General features: G+C 45.1%; 1 protein-coding gene and 1 long non-coding RNA gene across 6 annotated transcripts in view; one reads left to right on the forward strand and one right to left on the reverse strand.

Moving 5' to 3' along the window:
* Positions 1–27,457, reverse strand: part of ZFHX2 (zinc finger homeobox 2) — a 121,677-nt gene that overhangs the window by 27,679 nt on the left and 66,541 nt on the right. For all 5 annotated transcript variants that reach the window (XM_063913588.1, XM_063913587.1, XM_063913586.1 and 2 more), the window contains exons 3-6: positions 25,050–25,606; positions 16,501–16,705; positions 3,055–3,126; positions 2,356–2,414 (exon numbers count right to left, since the gene is read on the reverse strand). In XM_063913588.1, coding sequence (XP_063769658.1) covers positions 2,356–2,414; positions 3,055–3,126; positions 16,501–16,705; positions 25,050–25,606 — 893 coding nt within the window. The remainder of the gene's footprint in view (positions 1–2,355; positions 2,415–3,054; positions 3,127–16,500; positions 16,706–25,049; positions 25,607–27,457) is intronic.
* Positions 742–27,149, forward strand: LOC134892320 (uncharacterized). Its single transcript, XR_010171555.1, has 3 exons — positions 742–768; positions 25,137–25,557; positions 26,520–27,149. It is a non-coding gene; the product is annotated as an uncharacterized LOC134892320 (long non-coding RNA).

Consider the following 27,457-nt stretch of genomic DNA (forward strand, 5'->3'; position numbering starts at 1 on the left):
TCCTAGTATGTTTGTTAATTGTTACTAGCGTACATTAATGTAACGCCATACTACTTTGCAAACACTTTCCCTCACTATCCTACACTTGATTCAAGTCACTTACCGTTCTGAACATAAAAAAGACATCTTTCATATCCATCCAGGTGAAGCTGACAGGAACCACTACGTATCACTCCGTTTTCTTCACTACTCTGTCTGCAAAGTTTGACTTTAACCCACAAACTTTTTGTTACTCCTTCCTTGTAACTTGCCCCCAAGTCTCACTTCTCTCTCGTCCCTCTGCACTGTACTTGTCCCACCCTTCCCTTATTTCTCTTTAACCCTATTTTTCACTTCTTTCTTCTGCCTTTCGTCTCCCGGCGGCCCCTCGCCCACCCTTGACGTACCTCTGACTATCCTTCGCACTGCTCACCTCATTCCATGGCCAGTTTTTCACTCTCCCCCCCTTCATGTACTACTCCCTCTGTGGCTTAATAAAGCACACTGCTGACTCTTTTTCACAATGCTAACTCCTCAGTTACTTTCTAAACTCCTGAAATATCTATTGTCTGCTTCTTATTCTGTATTTTAAATTCTTTTCTTCCCCTTTCTCGTTCTTTCCTTCTTTCGGCCTAGCTGGTAAACAATCCTCTCCCTCTTCTATCTCCTCCCCTGCTGGGTGTTACAGACTTGGGCTTGTGTTTAACCCTCAGCTGCCCGCCCCCCTCCCTGGGAAAGATGTCTCATCACTTCCTGCTGCTCCTGTGTAATGCAGAACATGTGACAGAGGTAAAGACAGGGAATGCTGAGGCTAGTATCTATTCTACTAGAATTACAAATTGAATTTAGTATTGTTATTAGCAACTACACTGTAGCTCTGATGTTTTGCTTTTGTTAGTTATTTTTATAAAAAAGCTAAAAAACAACAACCCGTTTCACATGCTGAGAAAATAAGGAGAAACAAACACAAATGCAGTTAACCAAAGTAAACGATTAAGCTGCCACTAGTCACTTTCCATACAAACACCCTGATTCGTAGACTGAAGAAATAGGTAAAGCGATTTTCCACCTAAAATAACCCCTATAGATAATTGCTGTCTTCTCAAAAATAGTTCTTTAGTTGGGGTTCCATCCCCGGGAATCCACCACTCACTCTATTTAGTTATATTCCCACAAACGCATATAGCTGGGATCTCTTGTGATCATGGTTGGCGCTGCTTGTCTGTCTTAACAGCAGGAAAGGTCTGATTGGCTGATAATTACTGGGGCAGAGCTGCTGTGCTGGATCTCTAATGCTATTGAAAGAACCAAAGAGCACCAAAGGCAAGCAGAGGAGATCCCAGCTACATTAAATTGCTTAGATCAAGCCTGGCCAACCTGTGCCTCTCCAGCTGTTGTGAAACTACAAGTCCCAGCATGCCCTGCCACAGTTTTATTATTCCCTTAGATGCTGCCATATTGAGCATCTTGAAGTAGGGACCCCTGAAAAAGTACTACTTTTGGAAAGGGAAGGCATACCTGCCAACTGTCCCGTCTTTCGTAGGATAGTCCCGTTTTTTTGGGACTATCTCGCTGTCCCATCCACGGGCCGCAGTGTCCCGCGGGGGGGCAGTTGGGAGGCTCCTGTCACTCGCTGCCCTGCTTAGCATGCGCACAGCGTCTATTCACAGGAGACAGAGGGGCTGGGGGCATGCCAACTGCTCACAGAGTGCTGGCCGCGCCCCCACAGTGACGGACAAACGGGAACGTGACTTGTGGTCGCGGCACTCCCGTGAAGCCATGCCCCCTTTCCTTAGGCCATGCCCCCTTTTCGGGAACGCGTGGCTTTGCCGCGCTAAGCGTGTCCCTAATTTTGATCTCCCTATGTTGGGAGGTATGGGGAGGGATTACCATCCACAGGTCATTAAAAGTGGAAAAACATTTTAATTTGTATCGTGTACTAATAAATTTAATGAATCTAATGATCATTGGTGAAACTGTATGTATTAGAGTCCTCTGTATAAAGCATGTGTTATATAAAGTAACTGTACTGTGTAAATAGTATGTGTACAGATCAACAAGAAGTGTGTTATTTTGAAAATGTCACACTATCACCTACTGTAGCAGTTATTTTGCCAGCTGGGCCAATATGCAGCCTGCCAAGTTAGTAGGACCTAGTGGCATTATTCTGTGCCTCATGCTTCAGTGATATAACTGGTTCCTAGTGAAATAACAGGACGCCCTCCAATATACGCTCTGCCCATAATAGTATCAGCTACAGTTTATATGTGAGGCTGATATGAAGAAGGGGTGAATGTGGTCGCACAGCCTCACACAAGTCATAGGAGGCTGTGACCAAGATCCTCAGTGACACTTGTGTAGCTGGAGAACACTTACCGTAGTCCCTTCAACAGCTTTTTCACACTCAGCCCTCGATGTCTCATCCTGTGCAGAAGCTGAATCAGGAGATTAGGGGTCAGGAAGGGACAAACAACTAACAAACAAAGGTTAAGGACTTGCTGGCCCAACACAGAGAGCGGTTCAAGGGCTCACTACATAAAGAGGTCTCACATTGGGAGAGTTGCATGCATGATTTATCAACCACAACTATCCATAGAGTGATAACTGCCCATTGCTGGTGACGATAGTCTTAAAGCCTGTGATTGGCAAGGTTGGACTGTCCCACAGGGGTACAGGGGAAACCCCCAGTGGACCCCACTGCTTCCTCTAATGTCAGCCTCCAGACAGTACACTCAAACTATACATTGTTACTCTATTAGAGAGTCAGATACAGAGGCTCTAATGGCTGGCCAAGCCTCTGGCAGGCTGGTCTCACCCCATGGTTTCTGGCCATTTCCCTTAAGCATGTGACCCTACCACTGCATTCCCCCCAGTTGGCCCTTCGTGCCCCAGTCCGACACTGATAATAGGGTTCAGGGGTTCATTAAGATAAGGGAGCTACTGAGTGGATCCTTATTGGAAACAATACAATGGAGGAATTATTACTATAAAAGGCCAATAAACTTTGGGAACATTACATTTAAAAAAAGTTTAATCTTATAAATTGGTGAAAGTAATGGAAATCGCATGTCTCACCCTGGGGTGTTTTTGTGTTCTCCTCCTCTGGTTCAGGATTTGATATAACCTCTGTGGTCTTTGGCACTTTACCTGAAATGACAACAATACAGTATGTCTCAGTTACAAGAAACCGTACATTTACAGAAAATATTGTGTACACACATCACAAAATGCATGGAAAATACATGTAAAGTCTGGTTTAACAAAGAACATTACGTTTCTTTATGCTGGTTACAGATACCCTGCCAGAGGGTGTGGTATGGCTGACCGACGGTCAGCATACCGACGCCAGCATCCCGGCGGGGGGGGAGGGGGGTAGACGTGTGCAGCAAGCCCCTTGCAGGCTCGGTAGTGACCTGCGGTCGCCACGGGTTCTATTCCCACTCTACCATAGACACCCATGAGTGGATATAAAAGGATTTTGGTACCTACCGGTAAATCCTTTTCTTGTAGTCCGTAGAGGATGCTGGGGTCCACATTAGTACCATGGGGTATAGACGGGTCTACCAGGAGCCATTGGCACTTTAAGAGTTTGAGAGTGTGGGCTGGCTCCTCCCTCTATGCCCCTCCTACCAGACTCTGTCTAAAAACTGTGCCCGAGGAGACGACATACTTTGAGAGAAGGATATTACACAGACAGTGGTGAGATTCATAGCAGCTCACACATACAAGGCATGTCAAGCCAGCTAGCTTGAACTACTCAGCAACAACTGAAACATTACTTACCAAGTAACAATGCAGTATTCAACTAAAACGAAGTTGTACTGAACCAAATAACAGTTGCAGGAAAACGAAGAGCTGGGCAGGCGCCCAGCATCCTCTACGGACTCGAGAAAAGGATTTACCGGTAGGTACCAAAATCCTATTTTCTCTTACGTCCTAGAGGATGCAGGGGTCCACATTAGTACCATGGGGATGTACCAAAGCTCCCAGAATGGGAGGGAGAGCGCGGAGGCTCCTGCAGAACTGATTTACTGAACTTCAGATCATCAGAGGCCAAAGTATCGAACTTGTAAAACCTTGCAAACGTGTTCGACTCAGACCAAGTTGCAGCTCGGCAAAGTTCCACTGCCGAGACACCCCGGGCAGCCGCACAGGAAGAACCCACCTTACGAGTAGAGTGGGCCTTAACAGATTTTGGACACGGCAGTCCTGCCATAGAATAAGCATGCTGGATAGTGAACCTGATCCAGCGAGAGATCGTCTGCTTAGAAGCAGGACACCCAATTTTCTTGGGATCATAAAGGACAAACAGAGAGTCTGACTGTCTGTGACGAGAAGTTCTCTTCACATATATCTTCAGAGCCCTTACAACATCCAAGGACTTTGATGTAATTGAGGAGTCATAGCCACTGGCACCACAATACCTTGGTTGATATGAAATGCCGACACAACCTTCGGAAGAAACTGCTGATGTGTCCGGAGCTCAGCTCTATCTTCGCGGAAGATCAAGTAAGCGCTTTTACAGGATAAAGCCCCCAGCTCGGACACACGTCTAGCAGAAGCTAAGGCCAACAACGTGACCGCCTTCAGTGTAAGAAATTTGACCTCTACCTCCTGTAGAAGTTCAAACCAATCCGACTGGAGGAACTGCAACACCACGTTAAGGTCCCAAGGCGCCATAGGCGGTACAAAGGGAGGTTGGATGTGCAGAACTCCCTTCAAAAAGGTCTGAATCTCAGGGAGGGCAGCCAATTGTTTCTGAAAGAAAATGGTTAGGGCCGAAATCTGGACCTTCACAGATCCCAACCTCAGGCCCATATCCACTCCTGCTTGCAGGAAGAGGAGGAAACGTCCCAGTTGAAACTCCACCGTAGAAAACTTCTTGGACTCACACTAAGAGACATATTTCTTCCAAATACGATGGTAATGTTTAGACGTTACCCCTTTCCAAGCCTGTATGAGGGTAGGAATAACCTTCTTCGGAATGCCCTTCCGAGCAAGAATCAGGCGCTCAACTTCCATGCCGTCAAAAGCCGCAGTAAGTCTTGATAGGCGAACGGTCCCTGCTGCAGCAGGTCCTCCCGAAGAGGAAGAGGCCTTGGCTCTTCTTGCAGCAGATTCAGAAGGTCCGCGTACCAAGCCCTTCTTGGCCAGTCTGCGGCAATGAGGATCGCTTGAACCCTTGTTCTCCTTATGAGCTTTAGGATTCTCGGGATGAGTGGGAGTGGTGGAAACACGTACACTGACTGGAACACCCACGGAGACACCAGGGCATCCACTGCCACTGCCTGTGGCTCCCTCGACCTGGAACAATAACGCCGAAGCTTCTTGTTGAGACGAGAGGCCATCATGTCTATTTGGGGTAATCCCCAAAGATCTGTTATTTCCTTTAACACCTCCGGATGGAGACCCCACTCCCCTGGATGGAGATCATGTCTGCTGAGGAAGTCTGCTTCCCAGTTGTCTACTCCCGGAATGGAGATGGCTGACAGTGCTAACGCATCCTTTTCTGTACAGAGGAGTATTCTTGTCACCTCTGACATTGCCGCTCTGCTCTTCGTTCCGCCTTGTTGGTTTATGTAAGCCACTATTGTTACGTTGTCCGACTGCACTTGAATGGCCCGATTTCTTAGAAGAGGGGCCGCCTGAAGAAGACCGTTGTAGACGGCTCTTAGTTCCAGGATGTTGATGGGCAGGCCGGCTTCCAGACTTGACCACCGTCCTTGGAAGGTTACTCCCTGAGTGACTGCGCCCCAGCCCCGGAGGCTCGCTACGTGGTTAGAAGCACCCAGTCCTGAATCCCGAACCTGTGGCCCTCCAGAAGGCGAGGCAATTGAAGCCACCAGAGAAGTGAAATCCTGGTCCTTGGCGACAGACGAATTCTCTGGTGCATGTGGAGGTGAGATCCCGACCACTTGTCCAGGAGAACCAGTCGGAAGGTCCGAGCGTGGAACCTCCCGTACTGGAGAGCCTCGTAAGAGGCCACCATCTTTCCCAATAGGCGAATGCATTGATGAACCGACACCCGGGCTGGTTTCAGGACATCCCGGACCATAGCTTGTATCACCAACGACTTTTCCTGCGGAAGAAACACCCTCTGCACTTCCGTATCCAGGATCATTCCCAGAAATGACAACCTCTGGGTTGGTTCCAAATGTGACTTTGGAAGGTTCAGAATCCAACCGTGACTCTGGAGCAGTCGTGTTGTGAATGGGCCTGACCGAACCATCCGGTTTCGGTACCACGAAAAGGTTCGAATAGTAACCTTTGTTCAGCATGTGAGGTGGTACTGGCGCAATGACCTGTGCCTTCACCAGCTTTTGGACAGCGTCTTGTAGTACAGTGCTGTCCTCCAACATAGGCCCTCATTCAGAGTTGATCGCTCGCTAGCTGCTTTTAGCAGCATTGCACACGCTAGGCCGCCGCCCTCTGGGAGTGTATCTTAGCTTAGCAGAAGTGTGAACGAAAGGTTAGCAGTTCTGTTATTAAATATTTCCCTGCAGTTTTTTAGCACACTCCCGGAAAACGCTCAGTTACCACCCAGAAACACCCACTTCCTGTCAATCACTCACCGATCAGCAGAGCGACTGAAAAGCGTCGCTCGGCCCTGTGTAAAATTGCATAGTTTTGTGTGAAAGTACTTAGCGCGTGCGCCCTGCGGCCCATACACATGCGCAGAACTGCCGGTTTTTAGCCTGATCGCAAATCTGCTAAAAACAGCAGCGAGCGAACAACTCGGAATGATCCCCATAGTTGGTAAGCCTGACTTGAAAAAGTGATGAGGAGGGAGACTTTGAAATTCCAGCCTGTATCCCTGTGACACAATATCTACCACCCAGGGCTCCAGGCCGGACGACACCAGGACATGACTGAAGTATCTGAGTCTCGCTCCCACTGGCCCCACCTCCGGGGCGTGCACTCCACCGTCATGCGGAGGACTTTGGCGTACCCGAAGCAGGCTTTTGTTCCTGGGAACCTGGACTTAACCCGACCTTCCCTAAAGAAGGTGTTGGATGTTCTGGCCTTTCTAGGCTTGTTAGGCCGAAAGGACTGCGTTGCAGATGAAGAAAAATATTTCTTCGGAGCAGGTGCTGCTGAGGGAAGAAACGGAGACTTACCCGCTGTAGTCGTGGATATCCACGAGTCTAGAGCTTCCCCAAAGAGCCTGACCTGTATAGGGTAGGGACTCCACACTTCTTCTGGATTCCACGTCGGCCGACCACTGGCACAGCCACAGTCCCCGACGAGCTGAAACAGACATGGAAGATATTCCCGCAGCCATGGAACCCAGGTCTTTCATGGATTCTACCATAAAGCCTGCTGAATCGTGAATGTTGCATAAATACAATGCACTGTCATTTTTATCCATCATATCCAAATTCTCAAGTAAGTTAGCCGACCACTCTACTATTGCCTTTGCAATCCATGCAGTAGCAATAGTGGGATGTAATATGGCCCCTGAAGCAGTGTACATTGATTTAAGCATGTTATCAATTTTCCTATCAGCCGGCTCCTTTAAGGCGGTAGATCCTGGAACAGGCAAAACCACCTTCTTTGAGAGTCTGGACACAGATGCGTAAACAATCGGCGGGTTTTCCCATTTTTTCCTATCCTCCTCAGGGAAAGGAAATGCCACCTGGACCCTTTTAGGGACAGAAAAAATGTTTTCTTCAGTGTTTTCCCATGCTTTTTCAAATATAGCATTCAATTCCTTTGACGCAGGGAAGGTTAGCGAGGCTTTTTTTATTTTCAGTGAAAAAAGCCTTATCAACCTGCTCAGGTGTGGTATCATTAACATTTAACACATCCCTGATAGCCTCTGTCAACAATTGCACCCCCTTTGCAAGAGATGCGGACCCCCGCAACACATCCCCATCACCGTCTGTAGTGTCAGAATTGGTATCCGTGTCATCTTGTTCGACATGCACAAGCGCACGTTTGTGGGGGTATATAGCGGGGCGTCCTGAGGTACCAGAAACCAGCCATACTGCCATAGAGCTCTGTAATACCTGGGTTGCAGATTCATTACTTGCCACCCTGTCAGAAATCTGAGAAATCCAAGATTTGATAGAGGAAAACCACTCAGGTTCCCTTGCTGGTATCTGTGCTAAACCAGTGCTATCCTGATTACATGGAATGGGATCATCCTGGGAGGATAAATCCTCTGCAGCATATGACACAGTGTCCCTGGACATAGCTAAAGGAGACCACAGACACTCCACACACACACACACACACACACACACACACACACACACACACACACACACACACACACACACAGGTTGGGGCAGACAGAGTTTCCCCCCCAAGAATGGCAAGAGAGACACAGAGATTGGAGCCCACCCACACACAGTGCTTTCAGCAAAGGGAGACCCCTTGTCAGCATTGACTGTGCACCTTAATAGGATACATAGTCGTTTTACAGCCTCCCCTCCCTTCTACAACCCCCTGGTAACGTGTACAGATAGCTGGAGTTGCTGTGGAGGGACCTGTTCTTCCTCTCAGCGCTGTGCAGACAGGAAAATGGCGCTGGAACGCTGCTGGGTCTGCTCTGAGAAGCTCCGCCCCCTTAATGACGCTGTCTTCCCGCTCTTCGAGGATTATACTGGCCTGAGGAAAATATGCTGGCTTAGATCCGCGGACCCCGACAGACTTCTGGACCAGTGTGGGGGTAAGCGCTGGCCCAGGCGCCCCTCACAGCGCCGCCCCATGTGCCTCTGAGCCTTCCCAGGGGCGCAGGCAATACTGCTCCCCCCCTTAGTCCCACGATGCAGGCAGGCTGTTGCCAGCAGACTCCTGTAAAAAAATTAACTCTAAAAATAAACTGTCCTAGAAAAGCTCTGTAGAGCTCCCCTAGCTGTGACCGGCTCCTCCAGGCACATTTTCTAAACTGAGTCTGATAGGAGGGGCATAGAGGGAGGAGCCAGCCCACACTCTCAAACTCTTAAAGTGCCAATGGCTCCTGGTGGACCCTTCTATACCCCATGGTACTACTGTGGACCCCAGCATCCTCTAGGACGTAAGAGAAAGTCCCTGTTGGTCGGCATGCCAACCATCGGGATAGTGAGGGGGCTTGATGTTGGGGGAGGTCATGTGACCGTCGGTCTCCTGACCGCCGGTCATATGAATACCACCCCCTGCCAGCCAGTGGTGCATTTCAAATTGTTGTATATGTGGAATGCAAATCCTGATTACTCATTGATATAATGGGGATTTTACGTAATCAGAATAATACTGCACTGCAGTCAGATGACCTGTTCATCCATGCCATAGCCATTTAAATATGACAATGATTTTCCTTTATACAGAAATTGCTTAATACGCAGGCAATACATATCTTCAATGCAATGAACATAAATGGAGTGATTTTATGATCAGTAATCTCATGGGAAAAAAATAGTAGGCTATGTACGAGGAGGTATAAAACAGGCTGTAGGAGACTAGAGAGAAATGAGAGGACAGGCGCAGTGTCACCAGATAAACGATTATACTGAAAATTGACAGTTGTAGGGAATTTATTCCCGTTTCAGCTAATTAAAGTGTTAAAGTTCTTTAACACCATTCAACAGCCGCCAAAATCATAAAATATTGATCCCTAGATGGGCTTAGAGCCAGGAGAAAAGGAGGGGAAGCAAGGGGGGTGCGAGGGAGACACAACCACAAAAGGAAGATGACAGGAAACGAATAGGAAAAAAGAAATTAACTAGTGTGTGTATGTGTATGTGTATATATATATATATATATATATATATATATATATATATAATGTTTATCACAATTATCAAAGAATGAATTATCCAAGCATGATAAGTAATGAAAAAGGGAAAAATGATTGTACAGTGAGCTGGGAGCACAGATAAGCAGTAAGTTTCTTTGGTGAGCCTGGTGAGACTAAAACCAAGGTAGGCAATCGCGTTCCAAAAATGTGGGTTCTGTATTAGCCAAGGTTAAATTAATTGTACTTGTCACCTATTCATAGTTAAGGTGGCCCCTCTGGTGGCTGAGCATGAGCTAGTGACTTTACTGAGGCGTGTTTGATATTAGCGGGGTGTCTGGTTTTTCCGAGTGTCAGCATTCACTACCAATATCATCAGGGCCGGCAACAGAAATTTGGGGGCCTGGTACATGTATTTCTTTGCCCCCCCCCCCAATTCCTCTCAACACACACACACACATATATATATATATATATATATATATATATATATACACAGTATATGCATACACAGACACACATATATATATATATATATATATATATATATATATACTGTGTATATATATACACACACACACACACACACACACACACAAACAGTGGGGGTGCCAGGACCCAGGAGGAACTCACCACAGCCAGGGGACAGCGGTGGGGCTGCGGGTGGCGCCGCTGCAGTGAAGGTGTTCCCGACGGGAGGTGATCTTCCTGGGCTCAGGACGCTCTGCTTCTCAGCCAGGGGACTGCGGTGGGGCTGTGGGTAACGCTGCTGCTGTGAAGATGCACCCGGCGGGAGGTGATCTTCCTGGGCACGGGGGGGGGGGGGGGATCGATGGTGTGCACTGTTGTTTTTTTCTTTCCTAATCGGTGGGCGGGCGGAGCGGCCAATGAATATAGAGTATTTACAGGCACTCCAGCACCCGTGTTTTGTTCTCCTCTGCCTCGGGGCCCCTCTGAACCATGGGGCCCGCTATAGCTGTCCCCTTTGACCCCCCCTGTCGCTGGGCCTGAATATCATACAAGTAGCACAGTACAGAATGGTTCAGACCTGGGATTGGCAGAGGGAAGCTAAGGATGGAATATAGATTAGAAGTAAAGAGATGGATAAGAGAGGAAAGTTGAAAGATAGGATGGTGAATAAGAGAGCCCTAAGGATGGTAAAAAAAAGATAAGGGGAGCAGATGTACTAACTAAGCCTTAGAGAGTGATAAAGTGGAGAGAGATAAAGTACCAGCCAATCAACTCCTAAAAGCCATGTGACAGGCTGTGTTTGAAAAATGACATTTAGGAGCTGATTGGCTGATACTTTATCTCTCTCCCCTTTATCACTCTCTAAGGCAGCGTTTTTCAACCCATGTGCCGCGGCACACTAGTGTGCCGCGGCTGGTTGACAAGTGTGCCGCAGAGTCAGAGCCCCCTTCACTAACTGTGGACCTTGACAGCGGACACGCGGGCAGCGCTGGGCTCTTCTGATAGTGCCTGAGCCGTGACCTATAGTGACGCGGCGGCATGGCATCACAGGTCACATGCGCTACATAGCATGGCTGGCAGCATGCCCGCCCACCAGCCAGCCCGTACGATTGTCTGCCATCCAGCCCGCATAACGGCCCCACTCGCCAGCTAACCAGCTGGGCAGCTAGTCTGCCTGCATGCCTGTCTACCGCTCACAGATTTGCACTGTGAGTTTCACTCCAGCCGATGAGGGACCTGAGCTCCTTTCTCTTCTACCAGCAGGTAACGACCAATGTATTTTATTCATTTTTATTTTGGGAGCAAATGTGTGTTTTAATACTATGGGGGCTAGTGTGTGTGTTTTTTGTTCTTGAGGAGGCAAATGTTTGTTTTTATTGCTGAGGGGGCAAATGTTTGTTTTTTTATTCTGAGGGGGCACATGTTTGTTTTTATTTGTGAGGGGACAAATGTTTGTTTTTTTAGTCAGAGGGGGCTGTTTTTATTACTGTGAGGGCCAAATGTGTGTGGGGGTTTTCGGTGGTGGCAAATGTATTTATTTTATTACTGTGAGTGCCCGTGTGTTTCTTTTATTACCGTGGGGGCCACTATGTGTGTTTTTCCCCGTGGAGGACTGGTGGTGTGCCTCAGCAATTTAAAAATATTGTTCGGTGTGCCGCGAGTTGAAAAAGGTTGAAAATCACTGCTCTAAGGCTTAGTACATCTGCCCCGCGGTATGGAAAGAGTCTGTACTGGTCAGATACAGGCTGCGCAGAAGTTCAAATTGCGGTAATCGTCCAGGAGCATTTTTCACCAGTACCAGTCAATATCTGATAAATCCCAATCACATTTGCATGATCAGGGTCTTTCAGTGGATTGTGGAGCATGGTTAATGCACTAATTTGTAGCAGGTTGTTATAGGAATATCAGTATGTACTGACACAATAAGAGGTTGGTTGAGGCTAGATCCAAGTGGCCTAAGGGACCTTTTCCGTCAGGGGGAGGAGCCACGACACAAGGAGGAGCTAGGCCAGCGGGATAGTTGCTCTACTGTCCACGCCACCAACTATTACCTTTAGTAATCAGGTGGCGAGCGAAGCGGAGCGGAGCGAGACACCGAGCCCGAAGCGTGGCGAGCTAACTTTTCGGTACCCTGTTCGCCCGTAGCTCCTCCCCCTGGCGACCGAGGTTGCCTGTAAGGGGCGTGGCTTGGCAGCCATTGAGGTGAGACAGCATTTGTGAGAGCTCCTGCTGTAAAGCCCTAAAAAACATCTATACTGGGGCTTTATCCTGCTACACTGGTCCCCTGTGTGTCTCCACAGCGCCTGGATACCTTCCTTGCTGCGGGACTCGGGTTTGTGGAGCCCGGAGGGGTCTCCTGCCCCTCTGCGGGTTGCGGCCTGTCCCTTCTACTGAAGCCGGGAACTGACTAGGGACGGGTTACGGTGCCGCACTATGGCAGCCGGCTCCTGGGGACACTCACGGATGACCAGGTACAATAGTGGGGCCACCTACCCTTGTCCCTCCTCCCGACGCTGCCCGGTCCTTGCTCTCCCTACCCCTGGAGACACGCTGCAGTCATTTGCTTCAGTTGCCGCTGGTTATCTGTTAACAGCCTTGGGGAGGTTGCGATAGGGTTACTGGACCTTATCTCCCCCTCTGCACTATCTAGGATGCTGGCCTAGCAATACCATTTGTCCTACCTGGACCGTGATAGGTTTTTTATGTATACTTTTCCTTTTCTACTTAACGTACATCCAACAAACAGCGTCTGTGTCTCTTTTTACATTTGTGATATCCCGCCTACCCTCTTCATTCTTCTGTAATGGCGCAAAGAAACAAGAAAAACACGCAGGCCCCTACTAATTTTTTTGGACAAAAATCTAAGGGCCCCCCGACTCCTGCATTGCTCACGGACTCTCCTTCCTCCCCCTTTTCGTCGGAGACGGGTATTGACCCACAGATCCAAGCAGTCATGACCAGTTTACTTGAAGGGGTACAATCCGCCTTTAAGCAAGAACTCTCCACGGCTATTGCCGAGTTCAAGTCTGATCTCACGGCCCTTGGTAATCGTACAGACGCTCTTGAAACTAAGACGGACGACCTTTGCCGCTCTCAACAACGTCTTGATTCTGAACTTTCCAGACTCCATGATGAGCTGGAGGACCTCAAAGAACGTCAAGAAGATCAAGAGAATCGCTCCCGACGTAACAATCTGCGCATCCGCAATGTGGCGGAATCAGTCCTTGGCTCTGCTCTACCGTCCTTTCTGAAAGACTTTTTCCAACACGTCTTACCTGACCTCTCAGATGCCGACTGTCTTTGTGATAGAGCCCACAGAGCGCTCCGAGCGAAACCTGCTCCGACACAACCGCCCTCTAAGTCATTCGATACAATATGGAGCCCATGGCTGGCCTTCCAGCACGCCCCTTCACCTTTTAACTTGTGATGCCCCGTAATATATTTGATGGGACCCTCCCGGGGACTCTACCCTATCCTATTTTGTTTGCTTCTCTCTTTTTCTCTCTTCTTCTCTGTCTTTCTTTCTTCTCTCTTCTTTCTATTTTTACTTTTCAATGTTAGTCGGTTAGCTGCGCTACTGACTGCCACCTTTTCTGTTTTATACTACCCACTCTCTGGGTCAAAAATGGATCATTGTTCTTTTTGGTTATCTTTATAATTACCAACTACTATACTGTATTTGCAATGTAATATGCTGTAACCACTGTCTGTTGGTATCGGTTTGTTTTTGTGATCCCATGAATAAAATTTATTATAAAAAAAAAAAGAGGTTGCCTGTATATATGCTGTATGTGTTGAATTCATGTACTGATTTGTGTGTATGCAGTATGACTATGATGTAAATTACACATTTTAATACAGGCTGTCCTTAAATAGTTTTTTTGCTCAGATCTAAAATTTGTGTGTAGTGCAAAAGGTAGGGCTATCTCCTCCACAACATGGGCTAAATATCGTTCATGGGGGGTCATTCCGAGTTGTTCGCTCGCTAGCTGATTTTAGCAGCATTGCACACGCTAGGCCACCATCCTCTGGGAGTGTATCTTAGCTTAGCAGAATTGCGAACGAAAGATAAGCAGAATTGCGAATAGAAAATTCTTAGCAGTTTCTGAGTAGCTCGAGACTTACTCCTACACTGCGATCAGCTCGGTCCGTTTAGTTCCTGGTTTGACGTCACAAACACGCCCTGCGTTCGGACAGCCACTCCCCCGTTTCTCCAGACACTCCCGCGTTTTTCCCTGACACGCCTGCGTTTTTTAGCAAACGCCGGGAAAACGCTGAGTTGCTGCCTAGAAACGCCCCTTTCCTGTCAATCATTTACGGAACACCAGTGTGACTGAAAAGCGCCGCAGACGGTGCAGCAAAACAGCTAAGTTTATAGTAAAATAACTAAGCGCATGCGCTCTGCGTACCATGCGCATGCGCAGTTAGCGACTAATCGCAGTATAACGAAAATCGGCAACAAGCGAACAACTCGGAATGACCCCTATGATTTCAAAACTAAACTATTCTTAACTATCCATGTCACAGATCATAACCTTTAGTAACCTTGTGTCACGCGAAGCGAGACACCGTGCCCGAAGCGTGGTTAGCAAAGCATTTCTACAAATGGCGGTCCCAGATGAAAAAAATGATCAACACTAGCTCCAAAAAAAACTGTTGACCCTTTTTTGTGTGTGTTGTCCATTTCCATGTTGACATTTTGTACCTGTCAACCTTGAGTATGTGGACCATATGAGGTCAAGCTAATGACTGTAGATCTTGTATACCACACCTACTATTCTCACAAATCCAGATACAATTCTCATTATAGTTTACAAAAAACCCCACCAGATACACCATATGTGATGCATTTTACATAAATGTAAGTCCGGGCAGCAGATGTCTCTGAGTATGCATTCTAAGGCTGGAAAGAATTTATACTACAATCATTTGAATAGTGGTGTCTGATATTTATTTGGGATTTTTCACCTGGTAAGTAACATGTTTTGTAGAGCGAGGAGTTTCTAACGCCCCTTCCTACTGGGGTGTAACCATAACTTTGTTGGCCCCATAACAACATATTAAAGGGGATCCTGTCCCAATGCTTATTGAGAGACACCTGTTCGCAGCAGCTACTAATATTTTTTATGCCCCCATAATAGTGTCCTAGTTCATTCTCTAAACCATAGAAGTGCCCTATTTAATATTATGCCCCATACTAGGGACCTAGTTTATTTTATGAACCATTGTAGTTTCCTAGTTTACATGATGTCACATTGTAGGGCTGCCAGTACACAATGGGGCAGATGTATTAACCTGGAGAAGGCATAAGGAAGTGATAAACCAGTGATAAGTACAAGGTGATAAACGCAACAGCCAATCAGCTCCAGTATGCAAAATGACAGGAGCTGATTGGCTGGTGAGCTTATCACATTGCACTTATCACTGGTTTATCACTTCCTTATGCCTTCACCAGGTTAATACATCTGCTCCATTATGCTATACAGTATCCCCAATTCACATTATGACATATAGGGGATAATTAAATTATTTTGCGCACCTAGTATACCTTCTAAAGTGTCAGGAGATCGTGGGGCACAAGTCAGTTGTTTTTTTACGACCATACAAATGGGTGCAACGTGAAAAGTCCCTTTTGAATGCTCAAATGGCTCACTTTTTCACACATTTCAGCTCGCACCCCCCAGGAGGTGCTAGTTCAGATGCATACGCGCCGGCAGCCGTTCGTGCCTGAACAGAGCTACAATTGAATAGCTCTGTTGGACACCATCTGCTGGCTGCCACGGCAAACATAAATTGAATTCCCCCCATTGTGTCCAAATTTCATATAATGCCACATTACAGTGCCCCCTGTTCATATTCTGCCACGTTAGAGTGTCCTCCAGTTCAAATTATGCCACGTGCCCCCAGTTCATATTATGCCTCACTATAGTGCCTCTATTTCATATTGTGAAACAGTAAAGTGCCCCTGTTCTTATTATTATGTAATATTACAGTGCCCTCCATATAACAATGAGCAGTTCATATTATGCCACATTACGGTGCTCCCTTACCATTATATCATCCACTACATACTCCTCACTGAAAATGTAATGTCACACAATTCAGACTGGGCAATGCATCAGACCCAGTTGCTTAGCAGGCAAATCTGGAACATTGGTATGCAACTTTATAACCTGGGTCCAGGCCCCCCTAAGCCTCTGGGCCCCATAGCAATGGCACCACTTGCAGCCACTATAGTTACGCCCATGACTGCCTATGTACATTAAGTGGAAATACATTGTTTGACATGTTTTAATTTAATCAATGAGCCTACTAACATCATTGGGCCTTACCATGTTCCTGCTGGCATCTGGAGACCGTCACAATTCTTTCAAGTACAGCTTCTCCATGTGTAAGTCTCCATTGTGTAAGATTTTGATGGTGACTTGTTGAACGTAGATGTGACATCATCCCGAGTCGAGAGCCCACACTGCTGTCACATGGAGCACAACGAAAACATACATCACTTCCTCCAATACCTTCAATAACCTGCAGAAACTATACATAAACACAGATGCAGAAAGAGCTCATTAATAACTACGCATTGTGCAGACTACAAGAGTGCAAAATAAGACTAAGGGGGGAATTCAAATGTTTGAAAAGTCAGTTGGGTGTTTGATTTTTGCAATCTAATAGACATGAAAAACAGACACCCAACCGACTTTTCAAACATTTGAATTTCCCCCTAAATGTTTTATAACCTGGAGTCAAGTTTATATCCAAGACACGTCCATAAGTGTTTATCTTTTTCCAGTTGTAACACTGGTACAAGTTATGTTTTTATGGTTTAACATTTCCCATCAAACATGACCTATGCCAACCAGTACAAAATACTCTTTGATGTCCCACTCACCCGTCTTTCTGACTGATGAGAAATGTTTCTCTAACCTTATTTATTTAATTCAGGCAGGTTACTCCAACACTAAATAAGTAAAAGTTAGCAGAGCATTTAGCTGTCAAGGCCTCTTTTATGTTATGAAATAGCTGGATGCCATAGAGGCAGTTGATGTGTATTTCCTTTTCCTGGTAATGAGATGTAGTTGCTCAGTGCACCTTGCCATATTTTGGTTAATGTGTGCTCCATTAAACAAGTCAGTGACTGTAATCTGGAATTAAGTTTTATTATTTTTATTTTTTTACAGCAGTGTATGTTTTGGCAGATGTTTTTACATACGTTTTACCTGTTAACATGTTAAGCTTTAAATTAAAATAAGCAATGAATGCGGATGAGGATTTACAGTAAAATAGCAGCAATTTATGGAGCCATATTATATCAGTGCCGGAATCCAGACTATCGGCATCCCCAACTGTAGGTATGCCAGGGTAGGTTAGGCTTATGCTGCAGGAAAGAGGTGGTTTTCAGGGGATAGGCAGCCGGGAGTGGGTTGGTGGGGGGAGGAGTGTCAAGTGTAGGCACTAAAAAAAGGGAGGGTTAAGCACTAAGAGGGTATGGTTAGGTTGGTCTGCAGGACGTTTAGGAACTAAGGCGGTGGGTTAGGGACAGGCTGCGGGGAAGGGGGGGTTAGGGTCAGGCTGTTGGTAGGGAGGGTTAGAGTGAAGGGTAAGAGGGTTAGACTACTTCTCTAGCAGGTGTCGGGATTCTATACATCATGGTGCCGCTGTCGGTCTTCTGACCGCCAGCATCTCATACCCAACCCTGCTATACCTAATTATCACTTGTTTATTGTTGTTTTGTGCTTTAATAATGAGAGCCACAGATAAGCATTGCAATCCACGTATGCAGCCAGCAAGATGTCACACTTCAGACATTTTGAACCAATTTGGGCTAATGAAGATAATGTGATATATACACATATATGATGATCAGTGTAAAGGCTATCACAAACACATGACATACCACCAAATGCTTGGCACACGTTACAAGGTAAAGCATTTGCTAAAAAAAGAAGAATCTATACAGTAGCACTGGATGCAACCCCCATAAGAGAAGTATTAAAGATTTTGCCCCCTTGATCAATACATATTTTTTGTCCTTATAATAAGTGTGCGGAGCTTCCATACTGGCCAGATGGCTAGGGTGTTTTTCTGGACATTTTGACTAACCCACCTGTAGTTTTACTATTTCAAAACCATGCCCAATGCTGGTGGGCTGACAGTCACTCTCCAAACCGCTGAATAGTAAGCCCAGCAGTTTCTAGGGGATACAGTTAATATGCCGGCTGTCAGGATCCCGGCGTTCAGGAGACTGGAATCACGACAGCCGGTGAAATGCCGCCGGCTGGAATCCCGACAAACACCGGATATTCCCACTCGGTTGTGGGTCCACGCCACCAACTGAGTGGGAATAGTACCTGTGACGAGTGGAACAAGCCACCAGGACCGAAGTATGGCGAGCAGACTCGCTGCCGTGATGCCTCTGTCGGTATAGTGACAGCCGGCATCCTGTCTGCCGGTCCCTTGTATGTATTCCGTTTCTAGATGGAAACTGCCAGCAATGAGCAGCTGATGCAAGTACTAGAACATCATTTTTTGTAGCTTTCCCTTAAAGTCTGTCTATGCAACATGAGATGCATAATGGTGGTATGATGGCACAGTGGTTTTCCTTGCTCTCCTCTGAGTGCTCCTGACCACGGCAGTACACATGTGCCCTGAGCCCGCTTCCGCCAATCCTGGCTCATGTGACCTTATTAATCACAGAACAAACGCAGTGAGCAGGAAGATGAGTGCTGAACGCTGCGCCGTCCCCTCACCACATGATAAATATAGCTATAGTACTCACAACCAATTAACTGATTACTATTGGTTTGATTCAGAGTTGTACGCATACCTGATTTTTTTCTTTGCAGTTGAGCAATTATCAACTGACAGCACATGCATCTGAAAAGCATGCACCACCATGGTCTTGTGACGGTGTCCGCAGAGAGCATTTATTGCACTCTGACAGTAAGGATCCATTTGGAGAGGCAGCGAAAAAGCAGGTGTGTCGGGACTGTTTTCAAGGCGTTTCTGAGCCTGCAACTGCCCCTAAAATGTATCCGACATGTGAATGCCTGTGGCCATGCTGTGTCGGGCTACTTAGAAGCCCGATAATGGACTGATCTGTGACCGACACTGCATCTTCGTACGCAGCTGCTGGGGACTCTCAATAAAAAGGGGGCAAGCCACAGCATTAGTGTACAATACTGAATCAGTCCTAACAAGGATTTAATTTGTCATAGTAAATGATGTCACATTTTATTGCTAATATGCTACCTTAATAAAGAACGGCATCTAGTGCATTCTGTACTTGCATTATATTTACAATAGGTAGCAAGATGTATTGTACAATATATTGTATGCTTCACTACTAATATTCACACAGGGCCACTGGGAAATCTAGCGTGCTCTGTTACCAGGAAGCAAGTCCCATACGGAGTCCCAGTGCCCTCTTTACATGCTGACCTCGAGGGGCATGGTCACAACATCTTGGGATCGTAGCTGCATCTTCCCTGCAGCCAGGCTCCCTGAATAGTCCCAGTATCACTGTACCCAATCCTGGCGCCCCTGCATTCACAATTTGTACTGTATTGCACAAACAAGATATTGTGCAAAATATATGGGCCGGATTCTGAGTAGGACACAATGGCGATGTCGGACGTAGTACAGCCATGCTTTTCTCCTGTGCACGCATCTAACTCGGACTGTGCATGCGTCTAGATAGCATGTCACAGAGCCGCAGTTGTGATCCAGGCGCACATGAGATGCACCGTCTCAGAAATGTTTTGAAAATGTATTGGGTGTTCCTGAGCAGTGACACATAGGAGACCACTCTGAGATGGAGAATCTGCTCCCGCCATAAGGCAGGTGCAAGCTTTGGTGGTGCAACCGATGATGCATCTAAATATGCATTGGGTATTTCAGCATATGTGGATGCTGACAGCTTATGTCTCAGCCCTTGCACGTTCGGACATACAGATTTACACCAAGGAAGGACTTTGTGGCACCATAAAGTCACAGTCGTGCGACTGACAAAAGACGCAGACATGACTGTGTGTCACAGAGTGTGCTTCATTAGCAAGATATCACCAGCAGTAACTGGTTTGCTTCATTGGCCAGATGATTGTATGTAGGTTTGTTCTATAGGAAGATAGGGCATAATATATAGTTTATCATGAGTGCATTGCACTAGCATAAGACAGCATTTAGATTTTAAGATGAGAACTCCCCTGTTTCAGTGTGTGTATGGTATTGTTATTCCAAGTATGGGTAATTTGTCCCCCTAATTGTACAGCACCATGGAACACAAACAAAGTGTAGTGTGCAGCACAAACTACATATTACAAGGGATAGCTTGCGTTTTGTAGCACTGCACATGCTCAGTAGCAGACTACACAAAACTGTGAGGACTACAGGCAATTCAGAGTTGTATGCTGGATGTCCTCAAGTAGGCTAAGGGGTATATTTAATTGGTGTTGAAAACTGCCGTCTGTCGAAAAGACGTCAGTTTTCGACTTTTTAAGGTCGAATCGTGATTCGACCTATTCAGTCCTATTCGACAAGACGTGGAATTCGACTTGTCGAAAAGCATGTGGATCGGTGAAATAGCTGCCAATCCATGTGCTTGTGTCGAAAACGGGGCCCCCTTTTCGACCATTTCAGTCCGACATTAAAAAAAATGTTGGACTGAGATGTGGGACCCAGAGGCGGAGAGGGGGGGGGGAGCCACAGTGAGACGGGGGACAGCCGCGGGCAGCCAGAGGAGATCAGCGCTACAGCACAGCGCTGCAGCAGGATGTCTCACAGCCGCGCCGCTCACGGCAGCATCCACCAGGCTCCAGCAAGTGAGGTCACGCTTGCTGGAGCCGGGTGGACACTGCCGTGAGGTCGGGCGGCTGTGAGACATCCTTCTGCAGCGCTACTGTAGCGCTGATCTCCTCCGTCTGCCCGCGGCTGGTCTCCCCGCGGCTCCCCCCCTCTCCTCCTCTGGGTTCCTCATCTCAATTCGACATTTTAAAAGTCGAATTGAGATGAGATTGAATACGGGTTGACGGATCCATTCCGACAAATGCATGTTGAAATGGATCCGACCCTAATTGAATATACCCCTAAGAGTTCTGAGGGTGTGCCATGGGCATGCAGGAGGAATTGTGGGCTATTCAGAGTTGAGCGCACAGCACACAGAGATGCAGATATCTTGCACCAGATACAGATCTGGTGTAACCGCATGCTCTTTCAGAGTGAATGGATAACGGTGGGGGCTCAGTACAATGGACAGAGGTCCCTAAAACAAGGTTTTTACAAGAGTTTAAAAAAATAAACATAAATACACAATTTTCTAATACATTTTAATTGAATAGACAACTCGCCGAAACCTTAATTCACCACTTTATTACATATAAAATTAAATATTTTCTTCTTTCTTGATTCGTTGTCGCTCAAATGAGAAATAAAAATTTTCTTTTCTTTGTTCATGCTCGATTGTTAAACGCAAATGGGTAAAAAGGGCAAAACTGAAAATTCCTTATAAAATAGCCCCTTGCATAACAGAAATTAAATGACTATAATTGGAACAAACAAGACATCCCTTTCATGCTAACCAATCACAACAAGTGTCCAGCATGGGAAGGGAAGCCTTTGATCTTTCTGCAGCAAGTGCTCATAGTGTTTAATTAGCTTGTTATTACAGGATTTATTTTTCTAATCTCACATTTTGATTTTGATGGATCAAGAAGAAAAAAAAAATACATATATTTTTAGTTTAATAACGTGGTGAATGAGGTTTTGGGTAGTAGATTATTAAAGTGGAATTGAAAATTCTGTGTGTGGGATATATACTATTTGCGGGTGGGATGCCAGCTGTCAAGATTCAGAATGCCGGCAGCTGGGCGAGCACTAAGAGTCCCCTTGTGGGTTTGGTGTCTTGCTGCGCTCACCAAAGGTTCTATTTTCACTCTATGGATGTCGTGGACACCCACAAGTGGGAATAGCCCCTGTGCGCCTGGATTCCAGCTGTCGGCATTGTTGGCTGTCGGGACTCTGGCGTCGGTATCCTGGCCGCCGGGATCCCGACAGCTGGCAAATTGATTGCATCATATATATATATATATATATATATATATATACAGGAGAAGTCCCACACTCTCACCCAACACAGGTAGCGGCTGGGGTGCCAAATCAAAGCCCGACCCATTCATGGAGTCGGACTCATAGTACAAGACAGTGTTTTTCCACATGCAGTGGAAAAAGATAGCACTCTCCAGACTTGGGAGGCTGTATACAGGTATCTGGTTCCTGTTATGTGCTGCTGATGCTGTCACTGTTGTATTGGAATTTATATTGACTGGCAATTACCTTGAGAAAGGTCCTAACATGGGACCGAAACGTTGGTGAGCCCTTTCCATTTTTTTGTGACGTGAAGTTGTATGGAACCAATTCTTTGATTAAATCACTGTGGTGTTTATACTGATTACGCAAGTCTGGAGAGTGCTATCTTTTTCCACTGCATGTGGAGAAACACTGTATTTTTTATATATATATATATATATATATAAAAATAAATATTTAGTATAATAGAGAAGAGATCATACTGGGATGCCATGAAGAGACCAGTGCGTTTCAGGACAGTAGTTTCTAGTAGGATTGGGGCAGACGATTGTAAAAGTTTATGTGATAATTCTGGATGTTTAGATCTTTTAGATCTGTTTTATGCTTTTGGAATGACAGACAGGAATGACTCAGGAGGCAGTGTGGAGTAATGAAGAAACTAGCGCGTTTCAGTATAAGGCCATGGGCAAACCACTCTCATGGGGGTATATTTACTAAAGTGAGGTTTATAGAAATGGATATGTTGCCCATAGCAACCAGATTCTATTTATGATTTACCTAGCGCCTCCTAAAAGATTGGTTTCTATGGGCAAAATCTCCAGGGCCGGATTAAGGCTGGTGGGGGCCCAGGGCAATGTAGGTTGTGGGGGCCCCCAAACCAACCATCTGCCAGCAGTCAGCCCCCCCAACCGGGATTTATTAAGGCCAGAGTCTGACAGATAAATCTGAAAAATGTCACAACCAAATGATTAATGAAGCAAATATTTTGCAGAACACTTTTGAAAACTTTACTCCTCTCTAACGTAAATGTTCTGTACATGCATCACTATTACCATGTTTTAGTACTTGGAATATTTGCACATCATTTACTAAACACAAAAGATGATATCAGAGATGAGTGAAATAAGTGTGAATATAGCAAATAATGTTCCATATTTGTCATATTCTGCATTTTACACTTTCCCCCCCGGAATTTGACCTTGAGCATTCCACATTCCTGCTATTATTCTCCCGGAGATCAAACCAAACTACAGAGCAGAATGAATTTACATTTATCTTGTCAGCTTTAGTTATGGATTATTATTACAATTTCCTTTTCTACACAGAGAAAAACTGCAGCGTGCGAACGGGTCTGAATGAGGCCCAAGGAACTTATGGCTTGTGATCAGCTACCACTGTCACAGCAATTCTCATTACCAATGGTACAAATTGTAACTGCTGAACTAATTTGCTTACAGTTCACTGAGTTAGTGGGGTGACTGAATCAAATCCGAATATATGCAAACATCTTTCTGTTCCAGATTGGGTATAGAATTGTTATAGAAGCGGTTTCATTCAATCTGCGGATTTTTGTTTAAGAATTGTCCCTACTATATTATCTGAGACCTATCATTTTACCCAGAAGAGCTGTACTTCTCAAAGCTGGGTGTCGGAGTAGCGTTATCATCTTTTGCGTTTCGTCATTTCGATGTGGTAACTATTGGCTCAGCGCATTACTTTTAACGATAGATAGATAGATAGATAGATAGATAGATAGATAGATAGATAGATAGATAGATAGATAGATAGATAGATAGATGTTGGGGCACACATACTAATTCCACCATCATCTACCAAATTAAGGCTCCAAAATATACTTTTATAGTGCAAGTTTATTTTATGTCTTTTTTCCTTTTTCCGTTAACAGTAATTTTTTATTTATTTACGGACTGTATTTTATCATCCTTACTCAGTCCACACTCACACTTTTTTCAGACATGAAGGGAATGATGAAAACATTATTTGGTACACTCCAACCTAGTCCCTGTTGACCACCCCCTGTGGCTCTAAAAGTATTACACACAGGTGACTATTACTAGATTACAATGTCTTCTGGTGGGTATCACCCACATCTCCTTTTGTCTGTGATTAGATGGTTTTCATTGAAAAAGTGAACTCACTGTGAGGTAGAAATGGTATAAAGTGAGTATGTAGTGTTAGATGTAGACATATATGGATATTTATTATGATGCACAAATTTGCCCCAATAACGTCTATTATTTCTGTGGCAATAAGAGATGTTACTTCGGGATAATCTGTCAAGGAACAAAGCTTTCTGCTTGTTAAATAGCCTGATATGGTCATCGCCATAGAGAAGTATAAGGATGGAGGGTGTTTTGTAAACGTGTCGGTACATTTAGTAGACACCGGAGATATTGGTTAAAGCTCCAGTGTTAGAGCAATAATAAATAGCAATTGAAGTTAAACTTGCAATAATCCTGTAAGAACTGACGTTTTTGCAGGGGTCATGGTTTAATGAAAGGGCCCAAAGGTGCTTGATGGCATGATGCGTAACTTCTCATTAAGCAGCTCTGCAAATCTATAGCTGCTGAAATGTTGCTAATGAATGTGAAATGAATTGAACAATGACATACACAGTACATTGTACAGCCACAGATCAGCTAGAAGATAAGCAGACAATCAAACCCAATATATGGAGCACAGAGAAGACATGGTGTAACTTGTAAGACATAGCATGCTTATAATGCTCTGTAACACATCGGATGGTAGAAAAAGGATATTGCTCTTGGTTAGTCACCTTGTATACACGCAGGCTCTCTTCATGTCCCCCTCCCTGTATATGCATCTGTATTTTCTCTCTGCTGTTGCTCTCATATTCACACAGGTTACATCGCAGGTGCAAAGGTGGAAAGGAGGAGGCCTGGCTGTATCCGCTGATTGGAAGTTCTGCTGCTGAAGCTTGTGCGGTGGCCAGAGCTGCACCACCCTCTCGCATATGGGCAGCTAATTGATATTTTTGGGCATGTTTGTCGGTCTTCAGATGCAGCTGGAAATTGGCCTTAAGCTGGGTGCTATAGGAGCAGAGTCGGCAGCAGTGCAGGTCTCCTCTGACTTCTCTCCATTCCCTCTCAGGTAGAGACCGGCCTCTACTAGCATGAGAGAGTAATCCCTCCAGACTATCAGTAGTAAAGCTACGGCACACCAGACAGCGGAAGACACCAGGGGAAAGCTCTTCCTCAGTGCAAGAAGATGATGGATCTGGTAGGGGTGGAGGTACAGGAATGGACATAGCAGAGGAACCTAAGGTATTGACTTGTGAGCCTGATGGAGAATCTGGCGTAAGTAGGCTACAAGCTGCAGGGAGACACAGACAATAAAAATGTAGATTTTCAACAATACTTCACTGACATTACAAGGGAGATTTCAGATTTGACATAATGGGCTAGATGCATCATCGCTTGGAAAGTGATAAAATGGAGAGTGGAAAAGTACCAGCCAATCAGGTCCTAACTGTCATTTTTCAAACACAACCTGTGACATGGTAGTTAGGAGCTGATTGGCTGGGACTTTCTCACTCTCCATTTTATCACTTTACAAGCGATGATGCATCTAGCCCATTAACTTATAACAACATATATATTTTATGTGTAGTGGGATCGTGTACTGATACATACAGAAAAGGTTTGTATTTTTAAAAACATGGAATGAAAGTAGTCACATCTTATGTGTGCAAATGGCTTCCAAAGAAAGTGATGGGGACTTGTGTTAAATCTATATACAGAGTTACAAGAACTGAATGTTAATCTATGGAGTAAAGACTTGCCCTCTGCAGATAGTATCAGAATAACTATTAATATTGCTGTTTCTTTGAAACAAAATAAATGGTGAATTAGGAGGCACTGGATATAAAATGTATTCACCCACTCTGGTATTTAAATCCACAGTACTCTACTGTGGATGATTGAATCCCCCCCTTAATTTGTATACATCATGGAAACAAAAAAAATGATTCAGGAATTTGTAACAGCAGAAAATAATCCGTAATGTCAAATTTTGAAGAAAAACAAAACTTTATACACTGTAGCTTGTTTTAAAACTAACAAACAAAATAGATACAATAATGATTACATCAGTACTCACCACCTTGTTTTAGTGTTTGGTAGAAACAGCTTTATCCACAATTACATTAAGTAAGTCTGTTTCAGAAAGTGTTTACCAATTTTGTACATCTGGACTTGTCACTAATTTTTTTCCAATATTGTTTTAGTTACCTCATATTGGATGAAGAAAGCTGATGAATATACTTCAAGCTTTGGGCAGAGGCAGCCTTTTCAAATTTGTGCTTCTTTGCAATAACCACTGGTACTCCCATAGTCCCCCTTTCAGGTCGTTCTCAACTCATTTCATGGCTCTTTATCGTTTTTCCCAACACTTTTATGTCATTCATTGTAAATGACTGTTTTATCTTACGTTCCTATGCTTCCTGTATCTCTCATTAGGAATTCTCTCACCTTTCCTGCATTCTCTACCCAGGAACTCTCTTTTTCACCTTCTCCCTAATTCCCTCATCCTCACAGTACTACCATAATATAGGTAGTACCTAAGTGTCAAAGGGACTAAGGTACAAATAAGCACAGGGCACTGTGCCGAGGCCCACCCCAATATACAATTTCCCCCCCAAAATCTTTAGTGTCTTGCAAACTGCAGAACATTTTCCTTCAGAATATGTAACTATCTCTTGTCCTCTTGGCCCTTTTACAAAATTTCTACTTAAAAAAAAAAAAAGTGTAAATACTCATGTAATCAATTGTTTTCTTTATTTGTTCTTAAATAATAAACAACCTGCCATGGTTTTTATTTGACATTAGAGTACTTTGTGCTGCTCAGTCTTAGGAATTCCCAAATCAATCCATATTGATTCCCTACTACAGGTAAATAACATAAGACAATTGATAAAAGGGTGAGTGCTTCCACTGTAGTAGCTATATGCTGATTGTTATGTACAGTGAGGTTTATTTACTAACATTTGCCAAACAGAAGGTGAAAATTTGCACAAAACCTTTCCAACAAACCAGACATTCCATTGTGTAACTTGCACGTTACAGATAAATTCAAATTTTTGACTCATTATTATTATTATTATTATTATTATGATGATGATGATGATTTAATGGGCATTTGCATAAGTGTCCAATGATATTTAGT

This window comes from Pseudophryne corroboree, chromosome 1 (assembly GCF_028390025.1).
Source record: "Pseudophryne corroboree isolate aPseCor3 chromosome 1, aPseCor3.hap2, whole genome shotgun sequence".
Classification (NCBI taxonomy): Eukaryota; Metazoa; Chordata; class Amphibia; order Anura; family Myobatrachidae; genus Pseudophryne; species Pseudophryne corroboree.